The sequence below is a fragment of the Musca domestica genome, unplaced genomic scaffold (assembly GCF_030504385.1).
Source record: "Musca domestica strain aabys unplaced genomic scaffold, Musca_domestica.polishedcontigs.V.1.1 8, whole genome shotgun sequence".
Taxonomy (NCBI): domain Eukaryota; kingdom Metazoa; phylum Arthropoda; class Insecta; order Diptera; family Muscidae; genus Musca; species Musca domestica.
In genome coordinates this window covers 15428407-15444936 of record NW_026712409.1, presented here as the reverse complement: position 1 = coordinate 15444936, position 16530 = coordinate 15428407, and the positions used below count along the sequence as shown (strand labels likewise).

Sequence of the window (16530 nt, the reverse complement as noted above, 5' to 3'; positions counted from 1 at the left end):
TACTGCGGTTCCATTTTATAGATACAGACCTTTTAAGGGAATACATACTTGTATCTTAGACATTGAATAGATCCTGAAGGATACATGAATCTTAGTCTTTGAATAGATTCTAAAGGCTACAGAAAATGTTCTTTTCTATCGAGAGAAAATCTTCTGTAGGTCATCAACAGCAAAATAACCTTCTAAGGAGTTTTCTGTTGATAGAAGTAGTCAATTATAGATAGAAGACGTTTACATGGTCTTTATGAGTCGAAAACATTTTAAAAGATCTATGAACAGAATACCTTTTAAAGCTCGAATATAGAGATAAAAACTTTTAAAGAAAGACCACTTTCTGAAGATATACGACCTTTCTAGAGATCGTCAACAGACAGATGAATTTTCTATGTTAGAAGGCCCTAAAAAGGAATCCTTGGGAGAATACCTTTCAAAGGCCTTGTACAGTCAGAAAAGTCTTCTACAGACACAGGATCTACAAAAGGTCTTCCATAAGACGGTAAACCTTATCAAGGTCTTCTATGGTCAGATTCCTCCTAAAAGGCTTTGCTTAGAACTTCCAAATGTCGTCCACCGACACAAGTCATTCTGAAGGATTCTCATTTAGTAGATCTTCTGAATGTCTTGTAAAAATAGAAGAACATCTAAAGGTTTTCTATAGACTGCAGATCATCTTAGGTGACTTCCATACGAATAAGGTCATCTAAAGGCCTTTTATAATTACAAGATCTTACAATTAAGATGTTAAAGAGAGAAAAGACTCTCAGAGCGCTACCATCAAAAGGGAACCGCCAAAGGTTCTCCTACCTATTGAGAATTTGCACCTAATTCCAGATAAAATATTTGCTAAAAGCTTGAAGAAACCGAAAATCATGAGTCTGGGTTAAATTTCTATAGCCTTATATTTTATATGACTTATTTCGCAAGTTAATCTAGGAGAAGGAGTGGATTTCAGAGCTGATTTTGTGTTAGTAGAAATAATGGGATGTGCGAAATTAGAAGGGAGTTTGATGCTTATTTCGATGAGGATGCTTATTTCGGATTTTATAATGGGTTTGGCTATTCGAAACCTTGACACTTTGTGGGGGAGGCACCAGAAGGAATGGTCCGATCTTGTGTTGATAGAAAAATTGAGAAGTACCAAGTCTGAATGGAATCGGATGTTAATTTCGCGTTTTATGAGCCTCATGGATATTCAGAATTCAGAAGAAGAAGTGGACCGGTATATCCAATCTTCACAGCCGATTTTGTGTAGGTTGATATGATGGGATGTGCGAAATATGATCCTCTTCATATTTCGCACTGATGCTTATTTCGGATTTTTTTAATAGTTTTGGTTATTCAAAACATTGAGCCTTTGTGGGGTAGGTACCAGAAGGAATGGTCCGATCTCCACCGTCTTTATAACAGCTCTTGTGTTGATGGAAATATAGAGATGTGCCAAGTCTGAATGGAATCGTATGTTAATTTCGCGTCTTATGAGCTTCATATATATTCAAAATGTTAACCCTTTGTGGGGGAGGTACCACAAAGAGTGGACCGATATATTCCATCTCCAGACCAGACCTTGGGTTAATAAAAATATTGTCATGTGTGTTATTTGAAAACGATCGGGCACTTACACCACATTTTACAAGCGTTATAATTTTCAAAATTTTGACCCTTTGTGTGAGAGGTACTTGGTGGAGTGGGCTGATTTTGTCCATTTTTGTACCAGACCTAATACTGATGCAAATATTAGCATTTGAAATGTTGGAGCAAAATCGGATTATCTTTTCTCTTTCTGTTCAGGAAATCTATATATATTTTTTTTTTTTTTGGAAAATTTCGACATTTTGTGAGGGAGATACCAGCAGTAGTGGACCGATATTACCCATCTTAATACAAGATCTTGGGTTAATAAAAATATTGGTATGTATGAAAATTAAAGACAATCGGACTCGTAAATCGCATTTTATATGGGTTATAATTTCTCAAAATGTTTGACCCTTTTGTGGGAGAGGTACTTGGTGGAGTGGGCCGATTTTGTCCATTTTCGCAGCTGATCTAGCACTGATGCAAATATTAGCATTTGCAATGTTGGAGCAAAATCGGATTATCCTTTCTCTATCAGTGTAGTAAAATTTTTCATTGAAAATTTCGATTTTTTGTGGGGGAGGTACCAGAAGGAATGGACCAACATTGCCCATCTCCAAACTCGATCTATGTTTTATAAAGTACGATATTTTCCTTTATTGGCCGATGCTGAGTCTCGAATTTGCAGCCTTCGTTTTTGTAGCCGGACGAGCACTGATTACTTGGTAATGAGGAAAAATAAGTTGTTTTTTTAAATTGTAATTTGTTGAGGAATAACCCAATATTTTTGAAGGATACCGGTCATTTAAATATAATTTTTTTACATTACCTTGTAATGGGTTATTTGGCTCATGTGGCTCCCAAATTTGTGCTGTTTGGATTTTTTCCCATTACACCCTAATATATTTACACACATTTGCAAATTACAAAAATTTTTCCAATTTCGCGCTGTTCGATGGCGACCACGACAAATTGTACAACAATGTGTGTAACGTTGCCAACACTTAACCCCCGGTCCAATTCAATTAAAATCAATTTAATGCGGTCACTGAGTATGAATGTGTACGTGAGTGTATGTGAGTGTGTGTGACACAAAGAATGTATGCAAATCAACCTATAAATGTCAAAACTGAAATTTAATAAGGCAAAAAAAAGAAACACAACAATAATAACAACAACAATGTGTAATGACCCCCATTGTGAGGCGAAAAATCGTCGATGCAACAGAGCTGCGTCATAAACAACTACCAACACTCGCACACACACACTCACTCACACTTACAATGCATAGGGTTTCCCAAACATGAAAACAATTAATGTAAAATAATCCACCTTCAATGGCAGACGACGATACAACAAAGCGTACACAGTAGAAGGAGAAGAGGGAGGTGGAATGGTGATGATGATCAAGAATAAGAAAAAAAACAAAACACGCAAAGCACCGAAAGATATTATCCGTTCTAAATGAATGACGAATGACACCCCAAAGGCAATTCAAGACAAAAACAAAAACAATGCACAAGGTAAACATTGCAGGTATTTTCCAAACAGAACAAACATATCGAACACACGACGGACGAGCACACAATACCCAACCCAACCATCCACAACACAGCGGATACTCTTCTTCTCCTCCTTCCCCTTCCCCTACTCCTCCTCGTCTTCATCATCACCATCCAGCAGTCTGTTGTGGTAAAAGTGCATGATGTTGTTGCCATTTTCTTATCTGGTTGCTGTCATTGTTGTTTGTGCTCGAACAGAAATACATATCTCCCCCTACTCTCGTTATTATGGCTGGCAAACCTAGGAAGGAATTCCCTCGGAGTGTTTGTCATGCATCCATACACACACACACACACATACACTCGCCTATTATCCGCTAGTGTAGTACAGTAAAAAAAAGAAAAACAAAAAATAAAGAAAACCCCAAACAAAAATGCATAGATAAAAATGAGGTAATGAACAGAGCAACAGCGTCGTCGACGTCAACGTCAACGTCAACGTCGTTGTCGTCTTCGCCTTCATTGCCATCGGCCGAGAGAGGGTATTTTCTATAGGAAAAACGGAAAATGAATACGAAACGATGGCAAAGACAAAACAGAAAAAAGAAAACATAAAACAATCACAATGACAGTGCATGATACCAGGGGAGGTGATCTGTTTGTTGCCTCATGGTTGCATGCATTTGCTTGAATGGTTAAAAAGGCATTGCAGTTGTGGGATTGCAGTGAATGAGAGATAGAGGTGGGAACTGGGAGGGCCTTTTCCAATGACATCATACCTAGGGATGGTCGGTTTAAATAGCCATAGTTTTGATTAATTTTGTTGGATCTATTACAGTGGTGTGCAAAATGGAAAAAAAGGGAGAATTACAATAGCAGAGCAGTAAAGAAATGTCAAAGTTCGGGGTTGACTTTATGATACCCTACAACACTTTGCATATTTAGAAGAGCTATCCGTAATAAATAAACGTTTACAGGGTTGTCCATATTCGACGGACCCATCTGGCAACGCCATAACTTTTGACAGATATGTCACATCGCTTAATGCCATACCGCGTTTGAAGCGTCAGTCCAAGCAGATTTTTACCATGAACCAATAGACGCCCCGCGAAATAGTTGAAATTTACATTCAACAGAAGAAGTCAATTGTGAAAAGTCAACATGCTATTAAAACATTTAAAAAATGTGAGAAGTGCGCCTTCTAAGAACACCATTAAGCGTTTATACGAAAAATTTTTCGACCCCAAGAATATCCCAAAAACGCCGTTCTCAGCAGTTGGGCATGGCTCGGTCCACTTTACAACGGATTATTCGCATTGATTTGCATTTGTTCCCGTACAAAATTCAATTGACGCAAAGAATGTTGCCTGCGGACAAGCCTCGTCGATTGGAATGGACCCAAAGAGTCATGGGTCCGTCGAATATGGGCAACCTTGTATATGGGTCATTTATGAGAAATAAATCATACCAACAAAAATTGTTTTTGAATGCGTGTTATGGCTTTAAGGTTCTTATAATTAAATGCCGAAAGGAAGTAGTATATGAGCGGCATATCCTCCTCGGAATCGATTTCTACTAAATTTGAAGGAGGCATTTTTTTGTATGAGCCGATATTTTTAGAGGTCCGTTAAAATAAATTCCGAATTTTACCATACAAGACACAAACCACACATTTAGCATAGGAGATAACAGAGCTATGTTAACGTTAACGTCAGAGCTACACGAAAATAATTTTTTCCTTAAAATTATTCATTATGCCCTCAGCCATATGGCTAGAGAGGGTATATATCATTTGATACGGCCAAAACGTGCCTCATCGAAATAACGATTTTAGACCCTAGGTCTCTTTGGACCAAATCCGTTTCAGAACCTTTGGAGTCGATCTCGTGATGTCCATCCGTCCGTCTGTCTGGCAAGTGCGCACGACAACTCCCGAAGAGAGTAACCGATGTGGTCCAAACTTGATACATTGTAATATTATTATCAAACTTAGATCGAGTTCGTAGATGGACAATATCGGTCCACTCCTTCTGATACCTCCCGCAAAAAACGTCGGAACTCTCCAAAAATATTTTACTGCACAGATAGATAAATGATGATCCGATTTTGCTCTAACTTTGCAAATCTTAATATTTGCATCAGTGCTGCGTCAGGTGCGAAAATTGACAAAATCCGTCCACTTTATCAAGTACCTCCCCAACAAAGGAGCAAAATTTGAAATAATTATAACTCTTATAAAATGTGAGGTAAGACTCCGATTGTCTTGAAACTGCACACATTACAATATTTTTATTAACCCAAGGTCAGGTGCGGAAATGAACAATATCGGTTCACTCCAGCAAGTACCTCCCCCACAAATGGTCAAAATTTGAAATAATTATAACCCCTATTAAATGAGAAAAAAGACTCCGATTGTCTTCAAATTACACACATCACAATATTTCTACTTACACAAGATCTGCTGTGAAGATGGGATATATCGGCCCACTCCTTCTGGTACCTCCCCCCACAAAGGGTCAAAATTTAGAATAATTATAACTCTTATTAAATATGAAAAAATACTCCAATTTTCTTCAAACCACACACATCACAATATTTTTTTTTATCTCAAGGTCTGCTGTGAAGATGGGATATATCGGTCCACTCTTTCTGGTACCTCCCCCATAAAGAGTCGAAATTTTTAATATCCATGAAACTCATAAAAGGCTAAATAAATATCAGATTCCATTCAAACTTAGTACATCTCAATATTTCCATCAACACAAGATCCGTTATAACGATGGTAGAGATCGGACGATTCCTTCTGGTACCTCCCCCACAAAGGGTCAAAGTTTTTAATAACCAAAACGGTTACATAATCAGAAATAACCATCCGATTCTCTTCAAATTTCACACATCTCATTATTTCTAATTACACAATATTTGCTGTGAAGATGGAAAATATCGGTCCACTCCTTCTGGTAAGGCTCACATAAAGGCTCACAATTTTGAATATCCATGAAGCTCATAAAACGCATAATAAAAATCCGATTCCATTCAGACTTGGTATATTTCAATATTTCCATCAACACAAGATCTGTTACAAAGATCGTAGAGATCGGACCATTTCTCCTGTCATCTCCTCCACATAGGGTTGACGATTTTTTAATAGAATTGTAGTACGCATATCCAAACCAGCTCCTTCATTTAACAACAAACACCAACATTGATATTGATATTAAATTTCATGATTTCAGCTTTATTCTTCCACCCAATACTGAATTTAGTTCTATTTAGTACTTTACGAACAAATTTAGTACCATTTAGTACAGATAAGTACGAATTTCCAACACTTCCTACATAACTCAGTCCTACAATGTAATAGTCATTTGATTTCCAAATTTCTGGATTCTAACTCTATTAGTTCTCCCAAAATGTAAATGGTACCATTTGGTACACATGAGGACGAATTTCCAAAACTAACAAATTGTACCAAAACTTCCTTCATATCCCAATACCACACTCCGCCAGTAAAGTTAATTTCAAATTTCGATTCCAGGTCCATCCGTTCCTCCAAATTCAAATGGTACTAAATTTAGTACCGTTTAGTACTTTTCGCATACATGAGTACACACTTCCAAAACTACCTCCTTCCTTACATTGACTCTACTCCTCAACCTTTATTTCCATTCCAAATTTTTTAGCTCTAACCGTTCACATGTAGCGAAATGGTACCAAATGTAGTACGTTTCAGTACTTTTCGTACATTCATAATGCGAATTTCAAAAAAACCCTTTGGTACATTTTTGATGCACTCCATCAGTGACCCTCATTCCAAATTTAAGAGTTCAAGCTCTGCTGCTTCCTCAAATACAAAGAGTACTATATTGAGTCCCTTTTAATACATTTCGTACCGTTTTGGTACTAATTTCCAAAAACCCAAAATTACGTTAAAGTTACAAAAAATCCTTTGGAACATCTATCCTGCACTTCATGAATGACCCTCATTTTAAATTTCAGAATTCTAGCTCTTTCCGTTTGACCAATACAAAGTATTCCATTTTTAGTACTTTTCGTACCCTTTTAGTGCGAATTTCCAAAAAAAGAACAGCTGTAACACACGCCTTTGGAAGGCGTGATCATAGATAAATAAAAGGTTGCAAATAGACGTTATTTATAAGACCTTGTATGTCTTGCGAACTCCCCTTTTTGCGTGGGCGACAACCTGCTCCTCCAATGCGCTTATTGGTTTCCAAAAAGCTGGCTAATGGTGGGCAAATGCTGCGCTTAGGGTGGGAATACATAATGCGCTTATTTTGCTGACTTAAGACATCGGCTGGCTTCTTCGGAAATGAACAAAGGAGTTTTAGGTTGACTTAGTTCGATTTTAGCCCCAGGATCCTTTGTCCATTTCCGAAGAAGCCAGCCAGCCGACTTAAGCCAGCCTTAAGCCTTAAGCACTTCAAACTGGGCCACTGGAGTCTTGCACTCTACCCAACCAAATTGTGAATAGGAACCCTAATTTCCCAACTCCACTTCAATGGACATCGTCGTTGGCTGCAATCTGGATTAAGCTTGATATCCTGCACTGCTGCAACCAAAAATTCGATCGATTCATAATTTCCTATATCTCAGGAATCTTACTTCATAATGTTCGAAAATTTCCAAATGTAAACCGGTCCCCGGTATTCCTTTCCCCCTTGGCTAAATTGGTAGCATCGGGCATAATTAGGGTCTTGCCCCTATATCAGAAGTGTACCAAGGCCCCAGGGCCTGAATGTGATATTTGAGCCCCCACCAGAGCGCCTTGCTTCAGAAGACTTTTTAAACGTTTCATACATAAGTATATACTTACATATTGTCAATAAGTAGTTGGCGACACAGGCGACAAACGTGCAAATACCAATGCAACGAAACCAGCCGGCCAAGAACAAAAACACCACCACCAACAACATATGAATGCAAGCAAAAGGCGACAACACAATGTCTACAACATGTCGCCCCAACCAAGTTCAAAATGTTGCCGTTGCGGCACATGGATGGACACAAATGTCTGAACGTTTTTTTTTTCCATTTGGTTGGTTGGCAAAATGGCAGCGAAAAATCCCCACAACACCGATAATGGGGGACCACCACAGATTTCAAATAGGAACGGAGACAACGTTCGTTTCTCTTTTTTGTTTTTGTTCTGTTTTTACAAAAAAAAAGAACCCCGCAACAGAAAATTGCATTTGAATGGTCGGCAAGCGGCAACACCATTTTCGTTCGCTTCCAAAGAAACGCAGCAAATTCTTTGGACATCATGGCCCCAATGCATACGGCTGTCCGGTCGCCTTTTTGCTGCGGCTGGTTCAATGGACCCCCAATCTACGCCCTTCCTTGAAAGGTCGCCCAGCAACGTCATAAAGATTTTAAATGCAGAGTCATTTAACGGTTATTTTTCGCCTTTTGTTGTTCTTGGCAGTTTTGCAATAAATGCTGAGGAAAAATGTTAAGGTCTTCGGAAGACTTGTTCTTTGAGGTGGTACAACTGCTGGAAGCATGCATGCATATATTAGGTGTGGGGTCAAACGGAAAATCCAGAGATGGAAAATATGTTTTACTATTTCAGTTTGTAAATATGATTCGAAGCCATTGGCAAATATCAGATATAGTCAACCGAATCATTTCATTTTTCTACTTCGTCTAACACAGATAAAACCAGTAAAGAAAGTCTTAAAGTCGGGCGGGGCCGACTTTATGATACCCTACACCACTTTGCTTATTTAGTAGAGCTCCACATAACAATTAAAAGCTTTTATGGAATAATTCAATCATACACGCTATGATTATAATTACAATTTAAAGTTCAAAGGACTAAATATGCCGAAGCATTTGTATCTTTGAAATTCGGAATTGTATTGTCCATTTGGTGCACAATTAATTTGAAATCGGATAAAGATATATATGGGAGCTATATCCAAATCTGAACCGATCTCGATACAATTTGGCAAAGATATTTCTGAGCTGTATTTGATATATTTCCCTGAATATCGTTGTTACGGAGTGCATATTACGGCTGTGGGTAACAAATATGACAAATCGGATGAACAGTATTTATGGGAGCTATAGCTATATCTGAACCGATCTTCACCAAATTTGACATACTAGCTTCTAGACTCAATTCGGTCGTAAGTGCCAAATTCCATCACATTTGGACAATTGGTGCACAATAAAAGGTAAATCAGACGAAGTTATATATGGGAGCTATATCCAAATCTGAACCGATCTCAATAAAATTTAGCAAATGTATTTCTTAGCTGTATTTGATATATTTCCCCAAATATTGTTGTTGCACAGTGCATATTACGGCGACGGTGGACAAAAATAACAAATCGGATGAACAATATATATGGGAGCTATAGCTATATCTGAACCGATTTCGATCAAATTTGGCATACATGTTTTCAGGCCTAATTTGGGTGTACGTGCAAAATTCCACACAATTCGGGATGATATTACACGTTTGGTGCACAATAAAAGGCAAATCGGACGAACATATATATGGGAGCTATATCTAAATTTTGACCGATTATCTCCAATTTCAATAGGGCCAAACAAATGATCTGTGCAGAATTTCATCTGGATCGGGCAATAAATGCGACCTGTACTTTGTTTACAAAAATACACGGACAGACGGACGGACGGACGGACATGCATAAATCGACTCAGAATGTGATTCTATGCAGATCATCAAAAGGAACTATGGGTCTATCTCTTTTCCTTTTGCCTGTTACAAACAAATGCACAAAGATATAATACCCTGACCACCTTGTGGTGTAGGGTATAAATATTGGTATGCGCAAAATTACGAGAAAATCGAACATTTATATCCAATTTTATGCGAAATCTGAAATGCCATATTCATCCCAGGTTTCTGGTAGAGAGATATGTTTAGATAGCAAGTTGTAAGGAATCGCTGACTTGTTTCACAAGTTATTACAGATAAATGAATTGAAAATTGTCACCCTTTGTGGGTGAGGTACCAGAAGGGGTTCACAGATATATATCATCTTCACAGCAGATTTTTTATTAGAAAATATCTTTGTATGTGTGACATTTGAAGAGAATCGGATACTTATTTCGCTTTCTTTAAGCGTTTTGTTTTTCAAAATCTTGAATCCTATGTGGGGTGGTATCAGAAGAAATTGTCCGATCTCTGCCACTTTTATAACAGCTCTTATGTTGATGGAACTATTGAGATGTGCTAAGTCTGAATGGCATTTGATATTAGTTTCGCGTTGTATGAGCTTCATGATTATTCGAAATTTTTACCCTTTGTGGGGGAGGTATCAGGAGGTAAGGTACCAATATATTCCATCTTCTCACCAGACCTTAGGTTAATTAAAATATTGTGATTTGTGAAATATGAAGAAAACCGGATGCTTTGTTGATTTTATGATCGCTTTGGTTATTCAAAACTTTGATCATTTGTGGAGGAGGTACGAGAAGGTAAGGACCAATATATTCCATATTCTCACCAGACCTTGGGCTAATTAAAATATTGTGATGTGTATAATTTGAAGACAATCGGACCCTTACATAACATTTTATAAGATTAACAATTATTCAAAAATTTAACCCTTTGTGGGGGAGGTACTTAAAGGGGTGGATTAATATATTCCATCTTCACAGCATGTGTTGTGTTAGTAGAAATAATGGGATGTGTGAAATATGAAGAGTACCGGATGCTTATTTCGGATTTTATAATCGTTCTGATTATTCTAAACTTTGACCCTTTATGGGGGAGGTACCAGAAGGAATGGTGCGATCTCTACCATCTTTATAGCCGATCGTGTGTTGATGAAAATATTGACATCCACCAAGACTAAATGGAATCGGATGTTAATTCCGAGATTTATGAGCTTCATGGATATTCAAAATTTAGACCCTTTGAGTGGACCGGTGTATCCCTTTTAGAGTGGACCGGTGTATCCCATCTTCACAGCAGACTTTGCATAAGTAGAAATAATTGGATGTGTAAAATATGAAGAGAACCGGATACTTATTTCAGATTTTATAATCGTTTTGGTTATTCAAAACTTTGACCCTTTGTGGGAGAGGTACCAGAAGAAATGGTACGATATGTACCATATTTATAACCGATCTTGTGTTGATGAAAATATTATGATGTGCCAAGACTGAATGGAATCTGATGTTAGTTTCGCGTTTTATGAGCGAATTTTTCATGATTATTCAAAATTTTGACCCTTTGTGGGGAAGGTACCAGAAGGAGTGGACCGATATATTCCATCTTTACACCAGACCTTGGGTTAATAAAAAGACTGTGATGTGTGTAATTTGAAGAGAACCGGATGGTTATTTCGGATTTTATGATCGTTTTGGTTATTCAAAATTTTGACTCTTTGTGTGGGCGATGCCAGAAGATGGGGACCGATATCACACCAGACCTTGGGTTAATAAAAATATTATGATGTGTGAAATATGAAGACAATCTGACTCTTACATCACATTTTATAAGAGTTATAATTATTCCAAATTTAGACCCTTGATGGAGTGGGCCGATATTGTCCATTTTCGCACCTGACCTACCACTGGTGCAAATATTAGGATTTGCAAAGTTGGACCAAAATCGTATTATCCTTTTTCTTTTTGTGCAGTAAAATGGTTTTTGGAAAATTTCGACCTTTTGTGTGGGAAGTACCAAAATGAATGGAACGATGTTGCCCATCTCCGAACTCGATCTAAGTTTGATAATAATATTAGGTTGAATTGAAGTTTAATAATATATTAGGTTTGGACCAACTCGAATACTCCCTTCGAGAGTTAGATCGACTCCAAATGTCCTGAAAGGGATTTGGTCCAAAGAGACCTAGGGTCGAAAACCGTTATTTCGATGAGGCACGTTTTGGCGAATGATTTATAACTTCTCAAGCCATATGGCTGAGGGTATATATATATTTTTTGCTGATTAGTTTCCAAGCTTCCATGAGGGTATTAGCAAAGACTGATCTCATACCATTTGTGATTACCTAGTAAGTACTTACTTCACTACCATTTAAAGACACCATGTAGGTCGAAATCGAATTCATTTTACCTTTGGAACACTGGAGTTGAAATTTCTTTGAATTTCATCGCTTGCCTTGCCTTGGTAATGAAAATAGTAATTTATTTACATTACCTTGTAATGAGTTATTCGGCTCATGTGGCGCCCAAAATGTTGCTGGGTTTTAACAGGAAAAGTAGATCATTTGGCTACTAAATCTTAGCTGAATAATATGGTCCGGAATATATTCCGGACTCCAATTTTTTCAAATTTAGTCATTCTTTAAATTAATGTTAACATTAATTCCCAGCCCTGTCCTAATGTTTCAGTTCAAAAAATTTTGTTCGTGATTTTTTTTTTAATAGGAAAATAAGATTTTTTGCTGGTTAGTTTCCAAGCTTCCATGAGAGTTTTAGCAAAAACAGTTGTTTACCATTTGTAATTACCCGGTAAGTACTTACTTCATTACCATCTAAGGACACTATCCAAATTGAATTCATTTTAGCTTTAGAACACTGGAGTTGAAATTTCTTTGAATTTCAAAGCTTGCGTTGCCCAGGGGTAATGAATACAGTGTTTTATTAACGTTACCTTGTAATGAGTTATTCGGCTCATGTGGCGCCCAAATTTTGCTGTATTGTGGAAAGTGGGCCAAGTGGCGCCCAATTGTTTGCTGAGTGAGTGATGTCATCCAGAATCTATTCTCCATCAATCCAAGGAATTTTAATCCGTGTTTTAGGTAATGCAAATGATAGTGTATTTTTTTGCAATTTGTAATTACCTAGTAAGTACTTACTTTACTACCATCAAGAGCTCCACATAAATTCAAAATAGAATTTGCTTTACTTTTAGAACACTGGAGTTGAAATTTTTATTGAATTTCATAATTTGCCTTGCCTTGGTAATGAAAATAGTAGTTTATTTACATTACCTTGTAATGAGTTTTTCGGCTCATGTGGCTACCAAATTTTGCTGTAGTCAAGAAAGTGGGCCAAGTGGCGCCCAATTGTTTGCTGAGTCAGTAATGTCATCCAGAATCTATTTTCCATCAATCCAAGGAAAATTTAATCCGTGTTTTAGGTAATGCAAATGGTAGTGTATTTTTTTTTTGCAATTTGTAATTACCTAGTAAGTACTTACTTTACTACCATCAAGAGCTCCACCTAAATTCAAAATAGAATTTACTGTACCTTTAGAACACTGGAGTTGAAATGTTTGTTGAATTTCATAATTTTCCTTGCCTTGGTAATGAAAATAGTAGTTCATTTACATTACCCCGTAATGAGTTTTTCGGCTCATGTGGCTACCAAATTTTGCTGTAATCTGTAAAGTGGGCCAAGTGGCGCCCAATTGTCCGTGTTTTAGGTAATGGAAATAGTAGTTAATTTACATTACCCTGATATGATTTATTTTACTCAAGTGGCTTTCAAATTTCGCTATGCGCCAAGTGGCGCCCAAATTGCTGAAAAGTGGCGCCCAATTGTTTGCTAAGTCAGTAATGTCACCCAGAATCTCTTACCCACCAATCCAAGGAATTTTAATCCGTTTTTTAGGTAATGGAAATAGTAGTTTATTTACATTACCCTGTAATGACTTATTTGACTCAAGTGGCTCTTAAATTTTGCTAAGCTGCAAAGTGGCGCCCAAACGGTTGTTGATTAATGTAGTCCAGCATCTATTCAAGACTAACGCTTCCAAATTTAATCCGTTTTTGTAGGTACTTTATGTTGAACTGAATTCCCATCCCTGGTCATACTATTTCTGGTGTGTGTGTGTGAGCCTGACTAGGTGTTGTCGGAGACTTTATAGCGCTTTGACTTAAGAGAGAGAGAGCTATTTAGCCTAAGAAGAAGAACAGCTAGAAAAAATAAAAAACAACTTGCAGATAATGTTAATCTATTACGTTATTAAATTGTTCCGACGTTGGTTCGGTTCGGTTGGTCGGATCGGATCTGTTTGTAGGTATATAGCAGACACGATGAATGTTTTGTTTGTTTGTCCAAAATAGTGAACGGGTGGTAGTGAGGGGGTTGGGTGGGGGAGAGAGGAAATATTTGCTTAGTGGAACCCAGTTGGATGATGATTGTATGAATGATTGAGGTGCTGTTGGTGGTGGTGGCGGTGTTGGTTGGTTGTTCGCTTGTCTGCCTGCCTTGCCTTGCCTGGCTGTTGGCATTTCTTGGACCCATCGACGACGAGGATTGTGTGTGTGTTATTGTGGTCTGTCAGACAGCGGCGGCAGTCTGACTGCCTGATTGTGTGAAGAAGACGACGACGATTATGATGTTGTTGTTGTTCTTATTATTTTTTGTTGTTGTTGCCGCTTAAATGTTTATTATTGGTATTTTTTCCGTAGCTGTTTTATTTTCTGACTGTGTGCCACTTGGTTGGGCAAGTTGGCTGACTGACGGTTTGACTGTCGGTCTGTCTGTCTGCCTGCCAAACATTTGAGTGTTCGAGTCGCTGGTGTTGGTTTGGTTTCACTGGCTGTTTGCCTGCCTGTCAACCAAACAGCCAGCCAACCAGCCAGTTTGTGTGTGCGCCCCTTAATGTGTATGTTGTTGTTGTTGTTCTGATCAACAATTGACCGAACGAACGAACAAGCAAGCACTCTGGCAAGCGATTACGGTAGCAGACCCACCAGCCAGCCAGTTGTTGATCGTACTTTGAGTTGGCAATGTCTGTTGATTTTGCTGAACGCGCACGTTTCGTCGCTCGGTATTCTTAGCTCTGAAAAAATTTTGGTTTTTTTTTTTTTAATTTTTTTTCAAAAACATTTCACGCTATTTTGTTCGTGGCAGCAAATCGCAATTGATATCGCTCAACACAAATGCCATTTATTTAATTTTTTTTGTTGTTGTGTGATTTGATTCAACGATGATGATGTGATGGCGATGAGGATGATGAGGCGAATGTAAAACGATTTTATTGTGTGTGCGGTAATAATGAAGAATTTGTGTAATCAATTATATATTTTTTTTTGAAATTTTGAATTGAGAAAAAAAAAATAATTGTGAAATGGAAAAATTTTAAATAAAAAAATGAAATATTAAAAAAAATAAATAAGTTTTGTTGTCAAGTGCCTTGTGATTGTTAAATCCATAAAAAAAACAAAATATGGAGTTCCATCCATAAAAAAATTAATGATAAACAAAAGAAAATGGTTTTCCATCCCTGCTTAAAAAAAAAAGATCTCCAAGATCTCGTCTAACGAATGCTGCTGTGATTTGTTTTTCTTTGTGTGAATAAAAAAATAATAATAATAAAATTATTAAAAAATAAATAAAATAAAACTAAAGGTTGAAAAAAATGGAATATCAAAAATAAGAAATTGAAAAAAATATCCATGGAATTCAAAACCAAACAAAAAAAAATAACAACAATGTATAGCAGAAATTAGCCGCCAACTCAGACAAAGGCTCGACCCTCTGATAACCGGCAACCTACAAGCCTGAGATTTTTTTTATAAAAAAAATCCTCAACTGATTATCTTCTAATACTAGAATCACAACATTAATCATTAATGCTAAGTACGTTTTATATTTATTTTTATTTATTATTTATATAATATTGTTTTGTGATATTTGGAAAACCCACTCTATCTATTTTAATTAAAAAAAAGATAAATAAAAAAAAATAAAAATATAAATAAAATAAAAAAATAAAATAAATAAAACACACAAAAGTAACGTCATAAAATAAGAAACCGAAAACAATTCAATTCAACAAAAAAACAGCCAAAAAAAATCGATTTTTTTCTCAAATTCAAAAAAAAATCAAAAGGCGTCTTCTTGTCGTTCGTCTGCCAACCGAAAAAAAGTCAAAACAAAAGATCAAATTCATATCTTGATCGGGAATCTCTAAGAGTCTCAGCAACAACAACATCAAAACATAACACTCAACAAAAGAACAACAAAAGTAATATTTTACTGTTGGCTGTCTCTTATTGTGTATCTCCTCATTGAGTTCTATGTGTGTGTGTGCCCGAGTATTGGTGTGAAATGATTCGTAGAATATTTTAAGAATTTCTTGGGAATTCTCTTGCTTTATTAAAAATACACAGCAACAACAACAGCAAGAAGAAAAACATTAATAAATACACTGAAGTATTTTTTTTTTCTTCTCGAGCACAAAGAATCGGAGATGAGGAATTCCTACTATCCCACACACACACACATATCTACAAACATACACTCTTTATGGATATGTTCAAACAACCAACCATCCACTCATTATCTCATCCCAACAACACTGAGACTGACTGAGAGAGATGAAGAGTTGTTGCACAGTTACTACACAGTTGTGGGAAAAATTATAGCACAAACTACAATAGGGTTTCCGTATGAAACGCTACTTTGTATAGATAATTTTTTTTGAGGACAAGGATGGCTCGACTCTATTTAAATACCTTTATGAAGACATATTAATCAA

General features: G+C 36.9%; 2 protein-coding genes across 4 annotated transcripts in view; one reads left to right on the top strand and one right to left on the bottom strand.

Annotated features, from left to right (window-relative positions):
- LOC101887834 (uncharacterized) overlaps positions 1-16530 on the top strand; it is a 188964-nt gene that overhangs the window by 129780 nt on the left and 42654 nt on the right. Inside the window, exon 1 of one of the 3 annotated variants that reach the window (XM_005177004.4) lies at positions 14643-15629. The exons of the other annotated variants lie outside the window; for them this stretch is intronic. Within the exon in view, the coding sequence (XP_005177061.1) occupies positions 15623-15629 (7 nt within the window). The 5' untranslated portion in view covers positions 14643-15622. Of the gene's footprint in view, positions 1-14642; positions 15630-16530 lie in introns of those variants that run through there. 3 annotated transcript variants of the gene reach the window in all.
- Positions 1-16530, bottom strand: part of LOC101899842 (G-protein coupled receptor dmsr-1) — a 455946-nt gene that overhangs the window by 424553 nt on the left and 14863 nt on the right. The gene's annotated exons all lie outside the window — the stretch shown is intronic.